This window comes from Micropterus dolomieu, linkage group LG22 (genome assembly GCF_021292245.1).
Source record: "Micropterus dolomieu isolate WLL.071019.BEF.003 ecotype Adirondacks linkage group LG22, ASM2129224v1, whole genome shotgun sequence".
In the NCBI taxonomy this organism is placed as follows: Eukaryota; Metazoa; Chordata; class Actinopteri; order Centrarchiformes; family Centrarchidae; genus Micropterus; species Micropterus dolomieu.
The window spans coordinates 12190491-12215240 of record NC_060171.1 but is presented as its reverse complement, the minus strand read 5'-3'; the positions used below and the strand labels follow the sequence as shown (position 1 = coordinate 12215240).

The following is a 24750-nucleotide window of genomic DNA, read 5'->3' as shown; positions in this document are numbered from 1 at the left end:
CCCCCCCCCCCCCCCCTTCTCTGCCTTCCAATTCAGAGAACCATTTGGTCTCATACTAGTGTTACATTGGCTCCACGTGGAGTGGTGATCCTTGCCAAGTGGCTGCTGTGGTATAAATGAACCTAATCACTCGCCAACTCTACACACCGTCCAGCAGACGAGAACAAAAGAACTTCCACTTCAGCTTAAGTGGTCCGCTACACCCTGCTGTGGTGCCTGACTTCTCAGCCTTCCTCAGCGTCTAGTTCAGGAGCTTGTGTCTGCAGTGAGGAGGGACGAGTTTGATGCTGCACTACCTTCTAATGACTAATAGCTTCAGTGTCCTTGTGCCTTGCATTTGGCAGGGCCATGCCACAATTAGGCATCTGTTAGTGGTGGAAGAAGGAAAATAGACAGTAGGGGAAGAGAGGGAGACAGAAAGAAAATATTAGACTTTTACCAATTAATGTAGTAACCTGTGACCTTGCAGTTTAAGAACTAAGCAAAGCAAACCTGTCAATAGCTGAAAACAGCTTCCAGTGCATCTATACTGTTCTTGCAATGCAGTACATAAAATTCTACTGAACAGGCTTACTGTACAGAGCACTGAAACAGAGGGCAGAACAGCATCACATGGATTTGTTGGTTCTTGGTTTTCTATCATGTTGTTTCATTTTATTAATATTCTTCCTTCAACCATAAGTCTCCCAAACACTTAAATATCCTGATACACATTTAAAATTTTTTTTTTAGATCTGATTCTTGCTCCCTTCTTTTCCAAATAATCCTTACACTAGAAAGCTTTATTAATCTCCAATTGGGGAATCTCTTATCATGGTTGTTATTATTTGTCCATTTGTTTGTTACTTTCTACGGTTGCAGATGCGGTAATAATTTGCACATTTGCTTGACCAGTTATGATGAACAGTTCTTGGTTTGAGTATTAACTTCCAAGCAGGGCCAGAGTTTAATTCCAGTAACTTATTGCCAAAACATGCTGAGAACATTAGAAATAAAAGCAGAGCCCATGAAGATGGCTACATGTTACATTACGCTGTTAAGTTTATCCTTCAAGTTGGACATCATGTTGCTGTCCCTTCTTCGTCTCTTCCTGTGTTCACATCTTTTTCCTGGCTTCATTACACATCATACCACACACACTGTGCTGGGGAGGCTGAGCAGATGTCATTTCTGTCTGGCAGGAGTGTCTCTCCTCTTCAACACATCCACAAGTGACCTGTTCCTGCCTCCGAGTGAGGACAGATGACAGCCCCGTTGTAGCCTGTATGGTCCAGGTGTGGGCTCCGGGTATAAGCTTCATTGGGATCCAAACCATGGCTGTGATTGCACTTAAAAGCTGATTAAAATTTAATCTTGGCCTTGCAGTTGTATGGATAAAGCAGACTCTGTGCGCAGGTAAGATGAGTTTGAAGTACATGTACACGCAGTAGCAATCATGCGCGTACACAGAACATCCATTACACAGTGGGACTATAAATCTGCCTTGGAATTAACCAGTGAGTAGAGGCTGATTGCTGTAGCAGTCCCCTTGCACTCTCAGGAATGAGAATAAATGAACGGACGCTGGCATGAACAATCCTTTATTACACCCATTAGCCAGAGGAGCCCGGTGCCTTATGAAACAGGGGACACCAAACATGCAGCCCTGTCGTCACATACGTGGCCTACTTATGGTTCCCATGACAGTGTAAAGACCCCCTCTACCCCCATCATTTCTACCACCACAAATGCATACCATTACCACATCACCCCCCCCCCAATCTCACATCCGTTTGCACATTCTGTGGTAGCAGTGCGGTTTCCGGCATGCTCCTTGTAATGTCAAAATATTTCTGAAGTGCCAGCTAATAAGTGCAGCTCTGGAGTGCCTCCACAAGCTCAATATGTTCATCAACACATTTTTTTTCCTTTTTGGAGAAACTTCAAGAGATGGCAGAATCATTAATCAGGAAGTTTGCTGTGTATTGCCTGTAAATCATTCCACTCATTCCTGGATACACTCTTCAAACAACAACAGCGCCAGGTGTTCTTAATCAAGATTGGTTTGTTTGCTTGTCTTTTGCATACATTAAAAATGCCAGGTGGACTATTTTTCATTAATGTATTCTCCATCAAGAGCAAGGTAATGTTACAGCTCATTTACTGTGCAAAGCTTCAGGTCACAAACATGTTTTGACAGGTGTTTCATTACATTCAGATTAGACTGGCTGACATTGGAGTATTTTACTTAATCCCTGCTGTTAGACAGCGGTGTAGAGACTCCAGTTGGTCTTGTTTCATATGTAGAATTCAGCTGTGTCATTGAAATCTGAAGTACAGAAGTTGGCCTGTCATGCTCTATTACCATTTAATTTATCATAATACTCCCTGTCAAACCTCTAGGCCCACGTCCGACAAAATCTTTCAGCCTTTTTTGCAAGCCAACCAGAACAATGAACCAGCAAAGAATTATTTTAAACTATGGCAAACACTCTAAATCTTTGCCATGAAGCTAAAGGCTAAATTTAACCAAACGTCCAGACCCATTGTCAACTGTCAAATGTTATCTCTTACAGATTTAGACAGATTCCATATATTCTCAAAAAAATTATTATTAATGACTGACCTGTCATGGCCTGTTGCACAAATGATTTTGGAGCAGATTGGTGCTTTTGTGATGAAACCAGACAGGAACAAAATAATCAGGATATATTATAATCATTATATGTTTGTAATCTTAATGTTGAAAGTCACTTAATAATAACATTAAAAGTGTAAAAGTAATATTTGTATTTCAGGTCTGCACATGCAGTAGGATATACACAAAGTAATGTGCCTGACAAGGTCCCATCGGACCCGGACTGAGTTGAAGAACTCAACACTCGTGTTGAAATGTCATTACAAATTTTAGGTGTTAATTGTTTAGAATTAACTGAACTTATTTACAGTAGTAAGTAAGTAAGTAAGTAAAATCACTAACATTTCTGCCATTTGTACATCTGCAAGTGGAAGTGTCTTGTCCTACTGTACTTGTATTTACCACTGAGAGGCTGACTTGAACATTTTCCCTGTTAGAAATACATTTTATAATCAGTTGTCACATGAACATGCCATATATTTGGCCATCTATGAGCAAAGGACTAACGAGGCCAGTGTGAATGGAAACAGTTTCATGTCCTTCACTTGTATTTGGTCTGAGGTAAATAGGTACAGTCTTCTTGATCAAGTATACATGAGCTCTTCTGAGCATCATTTCTGTCTCCAGTGTTCCAACCGTGTAATCAGGAAACAGTGGGAAGCACTGAATTGCATCCAATTTTCCTCTCACTTCCTTTTGTTTATTGACTTGGGGACCTGACGAGGAGTGAGACTCGAGTGGGCTGAGAGAAAACCGCAGACATCGACTCTCCTAACCTCTCGCTGGCACTTTCACTGTGCCATGAACAACACAGTGGGGAGCCTTGAAGTAGATTGATTACACTTGTGATCACTCTTCTAAGATAATGTCCTTCCATTTAATCATGCATTGTGCTGCTGCTCTTTACAAGGATAAGATTATCATCAGCAACTTCATCACTGTCTCATTGTAAATGCCATCCTAATTGGACAGCTCTGCTTTTCATTGGACATTTTGATCTTATTTACTGATGTGTCCTTCAGCTGAAATGGGTCACTTTGGGATGCCTGTTTTTTGTCAGTCTGCTGTCTTCTGGTCTATTTGCTGTCTTCCCCTTCACATACAGAATTAATTGTGTTGTCTTGACTTTCTAAGAATTACATTTGAGGATTTTTAATTGCTGGAGTGTAGATTGTTAGTTGCTGAATGTAATTACTCTACAAAACTCCATAGGACCTCTGAAACTGCTCTTTGTAAAATCAAACAGTTGGCAGTATTTGCAGCATGTTAGCTTGATCCCTGCGGTGTTGAGCTTTGCTGAGTGCTCTGAAGTCAATAACTTTGTATTTACTCATTGGGTCACCAGAGAGGCCTTATAATCCTGTGACTCCATAAACCTGACATTTCATCAAAGAACACGAGCCATTTACCTGCCAGACATCCCCCAGCTTTGCTTTCTCTGAAACATTTCCAGTGTTTGAATTAAGATTTGAAGATGAGTTTGGTGCAAAAAAAACTTCAGAGTTCAGCCCTCGCAGCTTTGGGCTATCATCAGTAATCCTGTCCTTTTGTTCACTTTGACATTGGCAGCTTTGACCAAACCTGCTTGCTATCATACCATGAGGTACTCTTGATTTTACCGTTCAGCTCTCTTGTCAAACCTTTTGTGGTGGTTGACACATGCGGGACACTAATTACTCTATTTACCTCAGGGGAAAGTATTAAAAACAGCAGTCTCAGGCACAAGGTGCCTGCAACCCCACACGTTAGGTGCAAAAATAAATTGTTTTGTGGTGCCAGCTTCTTTTTTCTTCAGAAGGTAGACTAGAATTGGAGACACCTTGTAGTTGAGGTTTGTTTTTTTTCCTTCCATTCTTTCCTCCATCTTTTTACCATAGCTTTTTCCTCCTTTACCTCATTACTTCTATCTTTCCTTTCCTGATACTCCACCTGAACTGTCTCCCAGTTAATGGCTAACAGGCAGATCAGTGGCCAGCCGCAGGGGTCCTGACTGACCTTTCAAACTCTCCCAGTTTATCATTTGCACTGTCAAAGCTCCACGTGCCACCGTCTGACCTCTACTCTCATTTTCCAACCGGCAACCGTGTGACAGCCTCAAAGACAAAGAACCAGTTGAAGAGAGGAGGGAATGGGAAGCCAGACGAGACGCCTTTGTTGTGATCACGAGTGTGTCTGCCATTATGTAAATAGTGCTTATCCAGTGTTAATTGCCTCTGCTGCTAGGATGAGCATATTAAATGTGAAGGAAACAATTTACTGCATTCAAAGTCTCCCCAGGCCACCGTGAATAAGACTGGTCCTACCATTCAAAGGCATTGCTAGTTCCATCTGCTACCTGCGTCATTTCATCTGCAGACAGTCTTCAATAAAGATACATCTGGTTCATTACAACTTGGGTCTTATTTTTCTAGTTTTTGCCATTATTTGTCTCTGTAATAAAAGCATTGTTCTCACAAAGTTATTTGCGGAGATCAGGGAATGTGGCAATTATTACTAAAAAGTTGAGAGAGAATGGTGAAATTACTAAAAACTTTAAATTGTAAATAACCATTACAGTTTACAGACCAACTTCCATGATCAAATACTAAATGTGAAGCTACTGTCAGTAGCTAGTTGGTTTAGCTTAGCATAATGACTGGAAACGCGGGAAAACGGCTAACATGGCTCCGTCCCAATGTAAGAAAAATCTTCCCACCAACTTCTCTATAGCTCACTTATTAACACATATCAATCTTTTCATCTGTTTCTCAGCAAGAAAGCAAATAACTGTGTTGTTTCATGGTTTCCAGATCTTACTGGATACTTTGAGTACATTGTTTCATTCATTCATTGCTGATAGAAATGATGGCCAAGTTGTAGTAAACTAGAATGTCCCTTTAACATTTAATTGGCTCCCTTTCTTCTGTAAATAAAGAAGTATTGTACACAGGATGACAGTAGACAAAGTAAGTGAAGAGCAGTGGCTGCACTTGTATGCTGTTGTCATTGTATGTTGGGTTTTTTTAAACACCTTTTAGTGTTAAAAATACTCCTATTGGCACCCTCATTTGTCGTACCTCCTTTTGCCTGACTCTCAGCACATTTGGAGATGTTCCATGACAGTACACACTTGATTTTCCCCAGTCAGCATATGGATAGCACCATTACTCCTTACATCTTTTCACGCCAGCCAGGCCATTTTGCTGATCTGCACAGCACAAAGCATCATCTAACTACACTCCCCCCATCTCCCACTCCTTTCCCGCCCCCCAAACCAATTACCAGTTATCACCAAGGAGGAGGCTGTTCATCCATTAGTTATTCATCCACCCAAGTGCCGCTTTTACTCTAATTAGATTTTCTCCTTCCATTTTACATTAAAACTCACTCCAAGATGGCAAGATCTTAAAAATTAAGAACAGCGATTAACTGCACATCTCCAAATCTCTTTAACAAATATACCCTGCATGTACCATTAACCTTGAACAAGCTGATTAACTTAGCACTCACTAGTCCCAAATCATATTTAGAAACCGCTGCAGAATTTCATAATCCAGCCCAAAAAAGCATAGTACAGTTATCACGCATTCAGCCGTAATCTGTTAGTGATGAAGATGGAATGTTGTACTGATCAAATTTCATGGGAAAATGATCACAAGCAGAACAGCAGTTTGTTGTGGATATTATAACATGGCACATCCGACAAATAGGGCCAAGTACAATAAGAAATGTTTACCCAGCAGTCTTTGATGTGCAGCATTGTGAGCATGGCTTTATGCTTGCGAGTCTGTCTGTGCACATTTGTGTGTTTTTTGGTCATGCTCGAGGTACTGGTAGGCCTGGAGAAGCTGTTGCAGCTTCCAGCAGCAGCATTTCATTCTTGCAACAGTGACCCACAATCAGTGTTGGGCAAGTTACTGAAAAAATTGTGAATTACTAATTACATATTACTCACTGTAAAAGTAATGACATTACATTATTAATTACTCAACAGAAACAGTAATTAGTTACCCAGGTGACTATACACAACACTCTTGAAGTCCAGTCCTTACAGTGAAGTCATTCACACAAGTGCAGGTAATGACAGTGGTAGTAGATGGTGACATTGCACAATCCATGGATGAGCTTAGAGCTTTTTTCACCTACTCTGCTACTCAACACTTCTGACAATGAGTGTTGGGTGAGTTCATGCTAAGATCTCTTCTTTCCTTTGTCCTTTATATAACAGTTGTCCTTGCGCCAAGCGATTACGGCACAAGATTGGATAATAAACGTATGTAAAAAGGCGGACCATGACTTTTAGAGCAGATTGAGAGCGCTGATATACTTTGAGCGAGTTGTGCAATAAAGGGAGTCCTCCATACAAGATTGGTACTCAAAGAAGAAAATTGGCAGAATTCATCAAATGTTCTGCGGGCATAAAACCGCAGCAGCGGCATGTAGGGCCTTTAATGTGAAAAATAACCCAGGGGCCTTGTGGAGTGTGTTTTATGTGGTTGGAGGGGTTAAAGGAGGCCTGTACATTGGTTCATGTAGAGATGTTGAGGGGATTGTCAAGATTTCCCCAGTGGCATGCTATCTCTCTCATGTCACTGGAGCATTGCTTGAGTCACTCAGACAGTAATGCTGACTGTCTGAGAGGGATTTATGCAGTCATAAAGGCTGTACTGTAGCGGCCCATGCTCCGTATTTTATTCTGACACTTATTACTGAAATGAGACATTTGGGTGTAAAGAGGAACCCAAGCTGTTTTCTCACCGTCAGGATGAGGTAGCAGTCCTGCTCACATCAAAAATTTCCTTCCGACATTTGGACTTACCTCAGAGAGTATTTAATTCTTCTTCCCTTCTATTGTTGCATAGACTCAGTTGGCAAAATCTACAAACAATAGAGTAGCAAAGTGGAAGGAGATACCATTCAGGGTCCGACAAATCCAGTTCATTTTATGCACAGGCAACATTACATGAGTGGAAGTTGCTTTGCTGTAGGTGACTCTGGGCTCATTGTTGTAAAAACAGTGACTTTTGGTGAAGTTTTCAAGTAAGTCTGTTTGTTTGCTAGTAACAGCTCCGAACAGCTTAAAGTGATGTGTGACATGGCTAGCCTGGCTCTGTCCAAAGATAACAAAATCAAGCTACCAACACCTTCAAATTTTAATAATTAACACATTATATCTTGTTATAATTATCCAGGAGACTTGAGAAAGATTGACATAAGAGAAAAACATTGAAATGGGAGTTTACCGTCTATCCACATTTTAAGTGCTCTATCTTCACAGCATAGCTCTAGTGGCCATGCTTCCTTTGCCCCATCTACTGTACCACCCCCTCCTCTGGCACCATCACAGACTCCTTTCTCCTCCAACTGTTTTATCTGAAAGCTCCACACAGCTGACCGAACCCTAACGCTTAGGGGTCGTGTTGCCTTTTCCCAAAAGATGATGAGATACAACAGGCGTGTAATTGACGTCTGTAAGCAAAACACTCCAGAGGTTGGATGACCTACATGTTACACTTTCTCCATCTGCCTGCATACACTTAACACCCCACAGGCTGCCACTCAAACCAGCAGGTGACTGCACACAGGAGATACAGACTCTGTGTAACGGATGCTTGCTGCATGTACAGATGTTAGGCACGCCACACAAGGTTATACACACCAGTTAAATATGAGCCTCTGATGCTCTTTCTTCTGCCACTGAAAGCTTTGTTTACTTGTCGGTGTAGCTGAAATAGAAAGCATGACCTTTCTTCATTTAAATTAGTGCTCAACCAGGATATGAGTGAAGACAAACACTTTATCCTTGTGCGCAGCATAAACTCTATAAAACTGAAAACAAAAACATTTAATTAAGATTCAAAGTGCTACATGCAAGCCATAAAGCAATGTATGCAGTTAATTCGAAGGCATAAAAAAGCTAATGGACTATCAGCATTGACTGCCTGAGGCTGCCGTTTCTCCTTGCAGAAGAAATCCATCAATCACGTCTATCAGTAATCCCTTGCAAGCTGTCGGCAGTGTCTGTACCTCCCATAGAAGTGGTCCCTCAGCAGAAGCAGCATCAGATGTGGCTGAAGCTGACATCTTAACAGATAAACTGGTCCCATTTTAGTACCACTGTCACCACATTCTACCCTCTGCCTTTGGATATATTGATGGGAGGCAGCAGTCGATGAGACAAAAGCACTGACGGAGGAGATGCCTGAGGATGCGAGCTAAGCTGCTGCGTGTTTGTTCTTTCTTGCTTGTCCTCAAACCTGGAGGATAAACGATAAGATGGGACACAGATGAGAGAACCTTCAGGATTGTGCTTCGCTGTAGGCGACTGTGGGCTCATAGTTGTAAAAACAGTGACTTTTGGTGAAGTTTTCAAGTAAGCCTGTTTGTTTGCTCGTAACAGCTCCGAACAGCTTAAAGTGATGTGTGATATTTACTGAAGCGCAGACTTGATACACTCAGCTGCGTCACAAGCTCACATTTTTTTGAATGTCTTTGTCAATATGTGACTCTGCCACGGAGAGAATGAAAGAAAAGAAGTTTCATCCATTCGTTGCACTCCGCTAAGCTGGTTTACTGCATTTGTTGTGGGAAGGTTGGTGGTCGTCTCAGGGGCTTTGAATAAAATCTAATTTCTCTTCTGGCTACAGCTGCTGCATATCCACGTGCAAACAGCCAGCAGATGTGTCTTGGTCCAGCAACATTTACCTGATCATCTCCTGGCCCAATTGTAAAGCAAATGATCTCTCATGAATAATCACCATTGTTCTGTTACAGACCAAGATGATAATTCATGTTGACTCTGTGCGTATGGAGCAGTTTTGGCTGTGAAGCACTTGCAGAGCTGCATTGGGCTGGGTAAACACTACAGCTGCTAAATAATTTGTTTCAAACAGATTTTGTTTACCAGCATGTGTCTATAAATTAATCTGTATTTGCATACTTTGCATGCACACTTGAAGAGGATAGTTTATGCTAGTGTTACTACATCAAAATGTGTGATGAAATTTTAAGAGCCTACAGCTTGTAGTGAGAGTGGACTGTGAATGTGGCAAGAAATACTGTTTAATTAAGGCTACTTGGGAATTAAGCCAATTGCAAAAATGATTCACATTCAAATTTCACTCTTGTGTCACCTTCAGCATCTTTAGGCATGCGAGTTGATAATGCACTTTGCAGAGAGTAAAGCTCAAGATCTGTGCTGGAGGCAGATCTTCAGTGTTGGAATAGCTGAAGAATTTCTAAGAAGCTGCAGCCAGGCTTATAGAAACCCTTCCCATCTGTCAGATAGGACAACAGATCCACACAGCTAACTGAAGCAGTGTGTTTAGCTGGATAGACATTAGCCATGGGGACACAACAAGGATGGTAAAGTCCCTCATGCAGGAGTTAAGGCTACTTAATATTCCTGTGTTGATTGGGGATTAATTGTTCCATCTGGCTCTCATGAAAACCAGTGAAGAGAATAAAAAACAACACTCCCTCCTCTCTTTTCTGACGTGTTTCCTCTTGTTTCATTATGGTCATGGAGTATGGCTAGCAAGCGGTGAGGCTCGGAGGAGGAGGAGTCTGGACTGGACAGGCTGTACCAGAGGGAGAGCTGGGAAATTTGATCATTTTTCTCTGGGACTGTCATACGCCATGGGCTGCCTCATTTGTCTGCTCCAACTCCTTTGTTTCCACCAGGCTCCCTGTTCCAGGATTAGCCTGTGGAGGGAGAGACAAGCAGGAAAATAAAGAGAGACATTCAAAGGAACTACACCGTATAAGCTAATTATTATACTGTAGCGTTCCATGTTTCTTTAATACAGTACTTAACTCTAATGTACATGCTGCAGTATTTAGTACCTGCTGACTGGCCAAAAAAAAAAGAATGAAAAGCAGGTTTGGAGTGTAGGGAAGGAGGGATGAGGGAGACTGCACGATTATTTTTTCTCCAAATTGCCCTGCAGTTCCACAGGAGTGGTGTTGACCCAGTTTATCTCCCACTCAGGTGATTAATGCAGCATCGCTACAAACAAAGGTCAAACCAGGAGGCAGGGGAGCAGGCCAGAGTACAACAAGAGCTAAGGGAGTTATATATGGCTACTGCTACAGCTGAGAAAATAAGTTGTTGTTTTGTAGGGCATCACTCAGTCTCTAGAGGCACACATTGAGATGTGAAAGAAAAAAACAATAAAACACACACACACACACAAAGGAATGAACCAGACATTAGAGTAACACACTTATTGTATTATAACTATTATTACATTGTAATTTTTGTTTATATTTTCTTTTAGTCTTTGTATAGTATATCTTCTATGGCACTTCTGCAGGGAGATTTCTAATGTTAGAAAAAATAAGGAGCCTACTCTGTGCTTCTACATTGTCAATTTTGACAGTTCTTCTCCTTAATACTGTTGAGTGCCACTTTCAAGAAGAAGCAAAGTTCAGACACACGCTGTATAACACAAAAACCTAGATGACTCGCATGTGTGTATGTGTGTGTGTGACCAAACATCGGAATAGAGGCATATTTTTAAAATTGTCTTGGCTTTCCATTTGTTCATAATGCATTGGTTCCCAACCTGGGGGTTGGACCTCCTTTAAAGGGTTGCAAGATCAATCGGAGGAGTCAAGAAATTATTGATTTCTGGTTTCTGATAAAACATCCAACCCTGTTGAGCCTGACTTTACAGAGGAATTTTACGTCAGGATCTATCTATATTTTAACATGCTCAAAATGTGTTGAGTCATTTTTCAAAATGTACTGTGTCAAATTCAGCGAGATGTATAACAGAACATGTGTTAGTGAAGAATTAGTGGTGGAATATTTGGGGTTGAAAATATAAGCTCTCTTTGTAGGAGTTCCCCAGTGGCTTTTACATCTTAGCGGTTCCACATACACACAGCTGGAGTTGAATGAAACTGTCAACTGCTCATGAATTTAGGTAATTTTGTTTGAAAGTCTGAACTAGGCTTTATATTTTTATAGAGAGAGTTTGTGCTTTGAGTTCTGAAACACTGGTCTTGAGATTCCCAGCCTTGCTGTATTTTTCCACAGCTGACACATTTCAGTTTGCCGTGCAAGCAAAATGCTGCACTCCAAAGCCAAATTTAAATACAACTGCAAGTGTAATTATGCTGTGTCTACCCTTTTTTTGTGGTTATCTAAATTATAATCTTTGGTTTCAGCGTTTATACCAAAGCACATTCTCTAAGGTATTCCACAGCCATGGTTTCTCTTCCAGAGAAATTACTGGTGTTAAATGAAGCAATGATTTTCTTTATATGTGCCAGCTGTAGTGCAAATGGTTTTCAATCTGCCAGAAAATCCAGGTCATTTTGTGAAGAAGAGGTTGAAGATGGACTGAGTGAACAGGGGCTATTTGGGCTTTGATTTAACAGTCTGATAATGTTGTAACAAACAGTGTTTTTGTGTGTATTTTCTTCCAATGTATTCATAAATTTTTCTTCTTGATCATCTGTCAAGAAGAAATTCAGGAAAATATTTAAATTTCTTTCTGAATGCATTTACCCTGAGCACAACTGTACAGTTGTACTAGCAATGCAGGGAAAACGGCCCTGAGAGCACAATATTGTCTTTATTGCATGTTCAGGCTATATAGGAGGTATTGCTGGGATCTGATGCTGAGATTTTCGAGTAAATATTTAGTTTAACCACATCCAATCATAACACTCATGTCACAGTTTTAACCATTTGTTGCGACAATATGCATTTTAATTTGGTGGTGTGACTGTACTCATGCTGTGCTCTGGAATAAATGTGAGCAAACTTGAGACAGACTGTCCGGGAGCTCACAAACACTGACCAACAGAGATACACAGCCTTAAATGAACATGAACCATTTAAAAGAAACATTCAAAATCCAGGTATGACTAAATGCTAATCAAGGTTGAGGCTGGGGAGCTGGAAGGAGTTCTAAAAGCAGGCCACAGTGTCATAGAGGGGATGTAGAGCTCAGCTTTGTTCTATGAGACTGAATATATAGTCCATATATGTATATAATATATACAGTGTATGGATATATATGGACTGCCTATTGAGGGAGACAGATCATGGACATAAATAATTGGAGGGTGCATGACTGAGGCTGCATTGTATTAGAGTTTAACATACATTTCTCAGACCTCCTTGTTTTACTTAGTATAAAGAGCGTAAGAGCAAGAATAAAAGTAATATTAGCTGTACCTTGCCTTCCGTCATGGCTTTTTAGCTGGCTTTTATTCTAATGTCACTTTGCAGGAAAACTCTGGTCCTTTCGGCTCTGCATACAGAGATTTAGCAGAAGCAGTTAGATCAAGTCTAGCCCAACAAGGCCTCTGCTAAACTATTTTTCCCTGTCCTCCTGCAGGTGAATGGGAAGGAGTTGTCCAAGTCCAGCCATGAGGAGACTGTGGAGGCCTTTCGCACAGCCAAGGACCCCGTCGTGGTGCAGGTCATCAGGCGGACCCCCAGCGGCCGCCCCCATGGCCCCCCTCAGGAAATCCATGTGGTGGATGTGTGCACTCAGACTGACATCACCTTTGAACACATCATGGCGCTGGCAAAGCTCCGGCCTTCGACCCCTCCTGTGCCTGACGTCTGTCCCTTCCTGCTCTCTGACAGGTACGTACAATAAGAAATGAATGTAGTTTTTTTTACATCTCTGTAAATTTTGAATCCGAATCATGATAGTGATTGAAAATGGGGATTATAGTTTGAGGACAGTGATATATTTTCATTTAATTTGATATAATATCATTACAAAGGATTTCAGTTTAGTGCTACAAAGAGTTTGTTGTTGTGTCCTTGTTTTGACTTTGGTTGGGACTAATGGTAATTAAGAAAGGAAAAAAAGTACTGTTATGTGAGAAATTATTGAGCTATGAAGCAGAAATATCAGTGTTTGCAGGATTAGCATTTCAAGTGTGCAAGGCGCCTGTAAAATATAAATTAATTGTCTAACCAGCTGCATACTTGATACTGACAAAATTAGATTTGCTTGGTGAATGAGCTTCTCAATATCCTTAAAGTCATCCTTTTACCAATAGGAATAAAGGACAAGGCTAAGTGGTCCTAATTAGCCATTGATACCGAATGTTTGTGTAAATTGCCATTTCAGTGTTTATTTTAGTATAAAGCATTAATTTAAGTGTATCACTAAGTAGTAGAGGTGTGACAAGACACTTAACCCATGAGGCGAGACGCGATTCGAGATTGGGTTCACGAGATCAAGATCTTTAATGCTGAATTATCTGAAAATTTTGAGCACTATTTCCTGCATTATGGTGATTTTTTAAAATTATTTATAAAAATAAAAACACAAAATTCCGGTGGTAGGTGACAGTTCAAACTCTGTAACTTAACTATAGCAGAATATAATGCAGTGCAGCTCTCTGGCAATCTGTGATCAACTTTTCTCATGTAATATCATCCCTGCCGAGTCATGATTTAGTCACCTCAATGATAAATTATTACATTTTAATTTAGTTATAAACTCCTGGACTTTAATAGCTCCTGTGTTTCAGCAGCTTTTCTGCTCATGTTCAAAACGTTCTGCACATTTAAAATCTCTGACATATCATGTGTTCTCTGACATGTCCAGAAAAAAGGCAGAATGTTACAAGACTAATGTCATCATTTGATGAGAAGTCTACCTGCCCTATACTCTGCTGTACATTACGTTATGATCCGTTGGTAGTAACATCATCCCCTTCAGACAGTTTGACGGATGCAGTTTAGGACTGCGAAACCGAAAGTAAATGAAACACTTTTGATTAAACAAATCTCACCACAAATCCACACACATTAACTTCAGCAGCTCAGATAAAGTGCAGCTCACAGTTCCAAACACAGCAAGACTGGCTTCCATTTTTAGATGTCTCAAGATCTCGTCACACCCCTATTAAGTAGATAAACTTTAAGTTGGAAAATGTTAACAAATATAAGCTATTCAGGTCCACCAAAAATGTAGTCATATATGACAGCCTCAAGTGACTGTCAATACATGAGTATCTGGATCTGTCAAGCCATAGAAATTGTTACTCCTACATCACTTGAACACAGCGCAGACAGAGTCGCATTAGGGGTAATTGTGATTGAGTGTTCAGAAAGAAATGCACATTTACAGATAAATAAATATTCACGGTTTGACTGTTGAATGTGCTTTCCCTGCTCAGTACACAGCACATGCAGTTTAACTGTCCTTTTAACAAACTGCTATCTTTGACATGTCTGCTTAAGTAATCAGCCACAGAAACATAACTCTAGATGTACGTACTCGAGTTACTTTTACGTGTGGTACAATGAGTAGACATCTAATCACATCTCAACAGGATGTTGGGTAGTACAATACCTCAAAGACATGTTTTTATTGTCTATGTGAGAGGATGGGATAAACATACGTACAAAAAAAAGATCTTGAGAGTTTAAAGTATCAACATGAGGTTTTCCTGGAACACAACAAAAGAAACAGGGTTCATTATTTCCACTTCTGGTATTTTAGTTTATATTCTGTTCATCTCAAAGGAGAAGTAAACTGTGAACAAGAGAAGTTTAGCATAAAGGAAAATCTGGGTTTCACCTCCTGGGAATGAAACAATAGCAATGCAGGAGCTTCATAAGCCCAGAACTGGGAAGTCAGGACGGTCTTGGTGAACCGTGTGTATGTTTGTTACAGTGGATAATTAATTCCAACAATCATAAACATCTTGAGTTCTCTGAATATCTGTTGTCATTTGTCATTAGAGACTTGCTTAGACATTCACAAATGGAATTTCAGTTGGCTGCCCCATCTGTATCGCTCATCATTAAAATAATCACTAAAAAGACTATCTATAAAGTAGTATACATGACCTGATCAAAATCATTGCCACAGGTATATATCTCACACATTATCACCATAGAAATCCCCATGGGGCCTTCTTGGCATGATTGGAACTGCTAGGTGTATCCATTTTGACTCGGGGAAGGTTTACAAGGTGATTAAAGCAAATGTGCTAATAAAAAACTAGGCAACACAGTGCAGCGTGTGCTCACGGGCTATTTATAGCCGCAGGCCGAGCCCAAATGTAATCAAGGTGTCCCATAAAATTCACATTTTCTTCTCAGCATCTGAGATCAGGTGCACAATCCAATATACAGCAGATTTTATAGATACAGCAAATGTTTGTCACTCTTATTTTCGAGGCTAGATTGTAAATTTGTATTTGTATTCTTTGCACCCACTGCCAAATATGTAATATTGAGGCACCAAAGTGTAAAGCATTCTGACATTTACCAGTCTGGTTTATGACTGGAAGATTGTTTGGAGAAAGTTTTACAGTTTTGGATAATCTGAGAGTCAGATAGCCCCTGAAGACGTCACTCAACACGTTCAACGTAGTGTCTTTTTGAAGTTTTTGTCCACTATGATTATCTCTTGTGGCACCAAAGCTGCTCATCTTGTTAGGCCCCTACAATGTTGTTTTGTTCAGTGACTGAGGGAAGCATAATAGAATTACACTGTACATTGTGGGGGGTTTTGTCTGTCAAAAGCAGGAGGCAAATTATGTGGATACGCTGTTATTAACAAGGGGCTGTACCTTTATCACACACACTCCAGCAGCACTGAAAGCCCTTGACAAATCCTTTATTCTTCAGATTCCAGCAAAGACAAAGGCGAGGAAATCCTGTCACTTATAGGTATTGAATGCATTTGAAAGAAAATGAGGAAAATGATCTTGCTTACGCCCAACTCTCCACCTCTTTCTTTTTCTCTGCCTCCCTGTCCGTCTTTCCCTCTCTTTCTTCCTCTGCCTCTCTCCTCTAACAGCTGTCATTCTCTTCATACAATGGACCAGGATTACTATGAAGGGACAGACTACCTCTCCCCTGTTCAAGCTGATGGAGAGAGGACAGAGGAGTTTGAGTATGAGGTAGGAATCACACTTGACATCACTGCTTACTAGAGCCTGACTCATTCACTGGCATGGCAAATTTTAGCTCATCACTGATTTATATTGTTACATACGTTGGCAGATAAGTCACAAGAAATTGCAGTACAGACATGCCAAAGATAGAAAGAGGAACTGCACTGAGAAGTTTATTTTTCAACTGTAACATGGTAGCTTAGTACATATCTTGGTCACAATTCTTGGAGTAGTTGAATATTTTAGAAAATATGGTTATTTGTTTTCTTGTGAGACTGAGAAGATTGATACAACTCTAATGTCTGTCCATAAGTATGAAGCTCAGCCAGCATCTGTTAGCTTAGAATACCACTTAGCCACCTAACTAATTAACAACTAACTTGTTTGACCCAACACAAACAGAAATGTAAAAACAACATTTTGTGGTTTTATGGGGAGTTACATTCTTTAATTATTCCTTGGCCGGGTGTAGTGACTGTTAATTAGTGCACTTTAGAGATGCAGGTAGGCAGATTTCTTTTAACTTTGGACAGACTTTTCCTCTGCCTACAGTCTTTGTGCTAAGCTAAGCTATTTTTCCGCTCAGCCTCACAGTTAATAGAGTGGTATTAATCTTCTCATCTAACTCTTGGTAATAAATCTAATACCTAATACAGGTGTTTCCAGTTACACTAGCTGATAAGAAGTCTCCTCAGAGTTGGGTGATCTCACATAATTCCCAGCAGAGCTTCACCTAGCATCCACCTATGTACTTTAATCTATAAATGATAAGGATGTAAGGTTTCCCGACTAACAGTTGCAGCAAAACTAACAGGAGAGTCAGGGAGATGTAAATCAACTGCAGTTTGTACACGTCCACGCGGTCCAGAGAAGAGGTCTAATCAGGCAACATCTGTGTGAATGACTACGGCTCTGTAGGGGCTTTAAGGGATCCTTATCAAAAATATCTGTTTATGTTATGTGTTTAGGTAGCCCAGTATCAGGAGGGTTTAGTTGCTAACAAACCATTTAAGTTCTAAAATGCTGAACATTTAGCAGAGAGTTGCACCCATATGTACACATGTGACCTTCTAGCACATGGACTCACATTCCCTCAATACTCCAGATTTAATGATGCTTAACAATTGGTAGAAGGGCGCAAACACTAATTGACTCTACAGACAGATCCCAGGGGGACAGCCACATTGCAGACCGCTAGAAAAATGTCTTGCTTCTATTGGCAATGATGGCATGCCTCCATGTTTTAGCTTTATTTCTACAAAGCAAAAAGAAAGTTGAAAACCTCCAACAACGGTAACGGTGTTACCTGAGATTTGCTAATTGTTTTCACAACTCTAGAAGAATAAAGTTTGCAAGATGGTTGACTTTGAACTCAATCAAACCCAATTAAAGTGAGGCATCTGTAGTGTGTGATAGTAAGAAATGATGTAAACACATTTCTTTACTTCACTGCATGTGCATCTTTACTGGACTGTATGCGAAAGGCACAGTTGGATAGGTGATGTTTCTATGGCTGTTGATCTCTGACAAATACAGATTACACACAGATGCACTGATTCGACTGTGACGGGAAGAGATAAACAGACTCTGTCTCCGCTCCCTGCTTTGGTCCAATATTCTTTATTTCCGAGTCATTGAGGTACGAGCATATTGCCAGCAAGGGCTCCAACTGGTCTGATGTATGATGATTACTCACCCCTACCTCTTATTTTTTTTTCATATGAATTTGTTCTGAATGCTTCCACCCACTGAGCTTGAGCTGTTTCTACACATCCTAAATAGATCTGTGCACCCGCTTGGATCACAGAGGCCCTAGTGTCAAATCAGAACAAATATAATATATTAAAGCCTCTCTTTATGCCTCATTGCTATTAACAAATCCTATTACACTGTGTATGCTTTGTAGCCTGCACCATTTTTTTATTTCATGCTTGGGGAATTAGATACCGCGCTAATGCAGCCCCACTTACTGTATGTCAACTGAAAATGCTGTGAGGGGGATGTAGGCGAAAGCCGAAAAGCCACTTTCAGAGTCGACCTGATCCCTCACTCCCTGCTGAAGGAGAGGAAAGAGACTGAAGGAAAGACATTTCTTTAAATTACCTTTTGTTGGACGAAAAAGCACAGTGGGGGAGAGCAGTTTGCCATCACATCACAGAGAAACCATCTAAATCTACTTTACCTTCCTAATACACCAGGACATTGATGTTTCTGTTAGGGTAATCAACATGGTGTAAGAGGTGGAGAGATGCCAGAGTACACAGTCATAGTATACTGGATATTTCAAAACTGTTTGGGCTCATGTGAAAACACTGAATTTTCATTTTCCTACACGTAGTACTTAATAGATTAGTGGCCCCAGATGCACCACATACTGCTAGTCCCCATCAGATCCAAAGACTGTATTCAATGAATTATCAGTACAGACATCAAAAGACTGTTTTTACAAACACCTGTAGAGTTCATACATAAAATTTTGATGACCTCCACCTTAAGGCTCATGCAGACTACACAACTTTCAGCGTCAGCCGATGGCCGTGCTGTTCAGACTACACAATTTGCAGTCTTGTGACGGGAGTCTGAAATCGTTGCGGCGTACACACACACTACGTGACTGATCGGTGACAGGGGCTCGCACACTACACGAGCTGACAAGGACTCTGTCACCTGACGCTGGTCTCCATACCACGTTTCGTCAAGAAAACACGTGAAATGACGCAAACCTACACACGACTGGCGACCGCTGATCGATCACGGATTTACCCCTGATCACAGCCCGACGGTCACCGAGCTTGCTGACCGGTAAGTCGGGCTTAAAATTGTGTAGTGTGAACTAGGTTTTACAACCTTCATCACTGACATTTAGACATTTAGTGTTTTTACTCACACTTAAAGCTGTCCTAATCACTAATTTTATGTTAACAATGGATCAAATTAGTGTAATGATCAAGGAGTCTATCTGCTCATTTTTATTGATTTATCATTTTTTATGACGTGCAGCTTTACCATCAGACCAAAAACAGCTGAGCTCAAACCAAAAAGGCCAGTCGATTAATAAGCTGAAACGTTGTCACAATTAATACATTTCTCTTTGAGACAGTCACAAGGTAAGCGATAGAGCTATGCTGTCATGTAACATCATAGATGTAACGAAGCCACAGCAGGCAGCTGTTTTCACTGAAAAGTATAGTGACTGTATGCTACCTGTTGAGCACCAAACAGCATACAAAGTTAGCAGCTAGCTGGTGAACAGTGGAGCGTTTACCAGCTAGCAAGTCAGAAATTTCATCAATTGCAGCTTGCAAATTGAAAAAAATGCATATGTAAGCAAGTTACTGATTTGTTTTCTGTGATAAATATATTTCTGAATGAGAGAAGGGTTCTGTAATCGGTGTAATGTCATGCAATAAAATGCAAATTAATTATTTACAAATCATACAATGTGATTTTCTGGATTTTTGTTTTAGATTCCGTGTCTCACAGTTGAAGTGTACCTATAATAAAAATTACAGACCTCTACATGCTTTGTAAAATCAGCAGTGAAAAAAAATACTTGTTCTCCCCACTGTAGGTACTGACAGTCAAATTCCACCATAAGGTTCTGCACTTCATCTTCAAGACCATGCCTTGTAGCAAGAAATTTTACACAGAAACATCATACATTTCCTAAGATCCCTTTATGCATATGTAGCCACAATACCATGTTAGTAACCATTCCTCTGATTAGTTCCAGTAAGTTCTGAAGAAGCAAAGTACTCAAGCTCAGAGATACTCTTTCCTCTCTTCCTGCCAGTGGTAGCCATTCATGCATTTGGGACTGCTTTTTCAATTACTGGCAATCAAAGGCGCAATTATTATGACAGCATCCAATGTTATTTGATGGTGGGCGGCAATCTTCGCCCTAATCACGCCATCGCAGTCATTAATGTACTGTCAGCCCTCGTCCCTTTGCCACACTGTAATCTCCTGCCTAAGAGAGGCAGACAGCTCTTATGGAGAGAGGGTAAAAAAAATCAAAAGGCGAGAGGAGAGATTGGTGAATGCTTTTTTGATGCATCAGGAGACAACTTCCTTTTACTGAGGCATTGGAGTGTGAGTGGGTGTTTCTGTCTACACAATATTGTCTTTAAAACAAGAAAACATAAGAACATCTGGTAAAGAAAAAGGGGGTCTCATACACTGTGTGTGCTACACATAGTTAAGTACACACACGTGCATGCAATGGTTTGATGTGTCATCCAACATGCAAAAATTATAGCAATCTATTTTCTCTATCATTTAGTTCTCATGCACTATATCTAGCCATTAATAGTCAGAAGTAACTTAAGGCTTATTTTACAGAGCCAGAGAGGGGCGTTGTTGTACCTGTTCACACCTCAGCTTTGCTTCAGGCTTAGCTATAAATTTTGGTGGTTTATTTGTAGCCACATCTCTGAGACATTGCTAGTCATTTCAATATTTCCCAGATATCCCACAACTTCTCACATCATATTAGCATGCAAGCGACGCTGTCGCCGTAGCTCCCATTACCTCCATGACTGCTTTGTTGCATCAGGTGATGTGCTGCTTTAATAATACCTCTACCAACAATAATGGTGGTAGCTCAATAGTAACATTTTTAATATAGCTAATGACTGATTTGTTCAGGTAGTCCGCACCAAAAGCTTTCCCCCCCTTTTTACATTGTATCCTTACATATCAGCCGAGATTTGAAGTTGTCATCGCTTCTGAGACAGTCAATTAAAGATCTGAGCGCCCCGTCAGGTGGAGGCTCTAGAGAAAGATAAAACGACAAAGCTTGGATGATTTCTTTTTCTCTGTGTGATTGTGTGCACTTTGCTGAGAACACGTATGTCTGTAAGCATAGAGATTGTACAAGGATGCAGGAATGACTTTTTTTGTGTATGAGTGTGTGGGGGAGTATGTGTAGCCCAGCAGCAGCAGATCCCTGGTCCACAAACACCTCAATGATGTGTCAATGTGTGAGAAAAGCAGAGGCAGAGACGTGTAGGAAGAAATGAGTGACGGGGTGAAGAAGAAAATGGGAATTGAGCCTAAAGATGTGTTTGTGTGTGAGGAAGTGGAGGATCATAAACAGCTTAGGAGGGTGGTGGCTCTCTGGCAGCGGTATTGGCCTTTTCCCCTCATCTCATCCCACCATGGTCAGACTTCACCCCCTCCCCTTCCCAAAGCCCTGCCACATCTGACACGTGTAACCAGCCAACCAACACTTGTCACAGAGGAAATGAATCTCTCTTTCTGTGTGAGTCCCCTCTGAGCCCCACCAGAGCCCCCACCACCGCCTCATTTCTCTCTGCCCCCTCCATCCTCCTCTCCACTCAACCACCTCGCTCCTGCTGTTGAGAGTTGGTGTGTTTCTGCTCTAATGAAGACTTTGAGAGGAGAGGCCATTTCACACTTGATTCTCTCCAACACCCTTGATATGTTTCACCATTTGGAGATGGAGCACAGTCTTGTGCTGTTTGTGGCTGCACCTCTGTTGAAACTGAGAGTGCAAAGTGGCTTATGTACATTAACTGTCTGCAAGCTTGGAAGTTGTGTGTGGTTCCATATTCACAACATACTTCAGATATTAGATGTCGGGGGACTATGACACTCAAGTTCTAGGTGTGACTAATCAAATTTAACTTTCTGTGGGTTTGTATTTACGAACTTAAATGAACAATCCATGTTGACGCTAGGGTACTTTGCTATGTTCAAGAGGCTCGTGGGAAATTTGACGACCACTGATTTGTAAGTCAATAGTTTGTTGATCTCTCCCCTAGGGAAGATAAGGAATACTTTTGTGCTGCAACAAATATGTATATCAGGTAGCATTAGCATAATTATTGTTTATTTATAGTCTAATATTCTATAACTTGGCAACAGCTTGAAAGAAAAACCACTTGAGGTCCTCTGACATTTATCAAAGCCCCACCGATAAAACACTGCAAGCTGAGAATGTCTTTTATGATCAAACACTTTCAGAATCAAAACCTCAGACGAGAGTTGGCAATCCAGACTCCATAAGCGTCTCAAAAACAAGTAACATTTTTGTGCTGAAACTGGAAGAACAGCGTTATTTGATCATTAGTGGAGCAGAAACTCTGTTTCTGCAGCTATTGTTATGCATCAAGGTTTTTATAGTAGGAAAATAGAATTTAGTCTCAGCTTCTGTTTCTTTATTTAAGGTTACAGAAATCCTCTATTTCTGCAAAACAAAATCACCATGGAGGTTCATTTGGTAGCTGTTCCGGAGCTTTCGGTCATATCACTCGATCTTCCTCAGCAGATCGAGTTTGTGCAGTTGTCGTTGTATTGTAGTATGTTTATTTTCTGAGCACAAGCCAAAATAGAAGAGAAATGCTTAAAGTATTCTGGAACATGGAAGTTTGACCATCTACTATTCCATGACAACTGGACAAACTCCATCTCCTGAGGTAGGACTGCGTGATGTGATCTAAAATTCAAACAGCTACTTAAAGGGGCATTATGTAGTTTTCAGAGGCCACTAGCGGTGCGGTTCTAAGATTGCAACCAGGCATGTGCTCGTACGCGTGCTTGCTTGAAGTCATGAGCGAGCATAATCCAAAACACAACCATTGTCATACAGAAATCCTGCAATAAACGCAGAAACACCAGCATGCAGGCTGTGGCTTTTCACTCAGACATGTTCAGGCTCTGTTATTTCAACGTTCCCCTCTCAGAGACAGGTCTACACCGGCTCCGTAACGTTACTTCATTCAGCGCAGCGAGCCGCATATCGGCACAATCCTCCCATAAAGAGTCAGAGTGACAGCGGCTATAGACAGACAGAGCTGGAAACTCAGGTAAACTCCCACTGCAACGCCCACTACAGTAATATTTTTATCAGCTGAAAGTTGAACTAATCCATGCTCGTTACATGATCACGGTACATTTACTGCATTTAGGCGACGTGCTACATCGTTACCTCACCTGCTGCTTTCAGTAACTATCTTTATTATCGGTGAATCTGTCACCGGAGACTCAGCAATGTCAGTACAGCTACATGTAACGTTACTGAATGATAATGAGACTGAATATTATAACGAGACTGTGTCACACTTTATAACAGTTAGACCGCAGTAACTTACTTTACTGTAACTAGTGATAGTGGATGGCTCTTCCTTCCTCTTCCTTTCTTGTTGTTGTGACCGTTTTGTTGCAGTTTTTTATGTTATGTGGGTCACGTTAGTTACAGCGACTGAGAGGTGGTAAGCTGTGTATCTGAGTATTGGTAAAACCACAATAAACAAACTGAATGTTATAAAGAAAACAGCGGCAGGTCCGAGCTACTGTAGCGTTAGCTGGCTGCATCAATATAGGCTACCTTTAGTAAACAAATCGCTCCACATTTGCTTTTTGCCGTTACATACTTTCTTGCATGCTAAATCAACAGTGGTACACATGATAGTAACATAGGTGGCGTTAGTTGGTGAAGTAATGTGTAAAGCTAACGTTATATAACTTTGCTCCGGATAACATTAGCAACTGCTCGGTGTTAGCCGGCGAGCTAACGTGACTTTCTGTGTTTCTCCAGCTTTACTAATGCTCACTTTGTTCTTACTCAACATCATCTGAACCCGTTTGGTCTGATGGGCTTCAGCACATAAACCTTTGTTGTTTTGGATCCTTACGTGGAGCCTGTGTTTTGCTGTGACCTGGTTGTTTTATGGTGTTAATGGACTGCATGTCGTGAGCTGCCGTGTTATTGCTGTAGGCTGAGAGAGGCTCGGGAGCGCGCACAGGGCTCAATCTGACCCAGAGACCTCACATTAAAAGCAGAATAGTGGCTGATGCAAGCAACGGAGAAAACAGGCATGTACTTCATTTCTGAGTGAGTTTTGAGCCCACTGACAATAAGGCAATGACAATTTGATTTATTAAAATCAAAAACTTACATATAGCCCCTTTAATTGTGGTGAGATAGTTTTGAGACCGTTTCCAAGGTCAAAAATTCAATTTTCAATGTCCTCTGTATATCTAATGTTGAACATGCCTTTGCTCGGAGGATGTCCCTCTGTCATTCAGTGATTTTGGCCAGAGTGACATATGTTAATTACAAAATTGATTTAAATTTTGTGCAGACATTCATGGTCCCCAAAGAATGAATCCCAATAAGTTTGGTGATCCCCCGACCTTTCCACAAGCGCCACCATGAGATGACATTTGTGTTTCAGAGTGAAATGCAGTGTTTCCCATAGTTCCGCCATAGTTTCAAAATGAACCGAAAATATTTT

General features: G+C 40.9%; 1 protein-coding gene and 1 long non-coding RNA gene across 3 annotated transcripts in view; one reads left to right on the top strand and one right to left on the bottom strand.

Annotated features, from left to right (window-relative positions):
• Positions 1-24750, top strand: part of LOC123961920 (PDZ domain-containing RING finger protein 4-like) — a 119940-nt gene that overhangs the window by 82627 nt on the left and 12563 nt on the right. Inside the window, exons 1-3 of one of the 2 annotated variants that reach the window (XM_046037726.1) lie at positions 2040-2122; positions 12952-13205; positions 16393-16495. In XM_046037726.1, coding sequence (XP_045893682.1) covers positions 2075-2122; positions 12952-13205; positions 16393-16495 — 405 coding nt within the window. In that variant the 5' untranslated portion in view covers positions 2040-2074. Of the gene's footprint in view, positions 1-2039; positions 2123-12951; positions 13206-16392; positions 16496-24750 lie in introns of those variants that run through there. The other variant, XM_046037725.1, reaches the window with a different exon arrangement.
• Positions 7823-24750, bottom strand: part of LOC123961921 — a 62934-nt gene continuing 46006 nt past the window's right edge. The window contains exons 2-3 of the long non-coding RNA XR_006822805.1: positions 9730-10300; positions 7823-8853 (exon numbers count right to left, since the gene is read on the bottom strand). This is a non-coding gene — a long non-coding RNA (uncharacterized LOC123961921). The remainder of the gene's footprint in view (positions 8854-9729; positions 10301-24750) is intronic.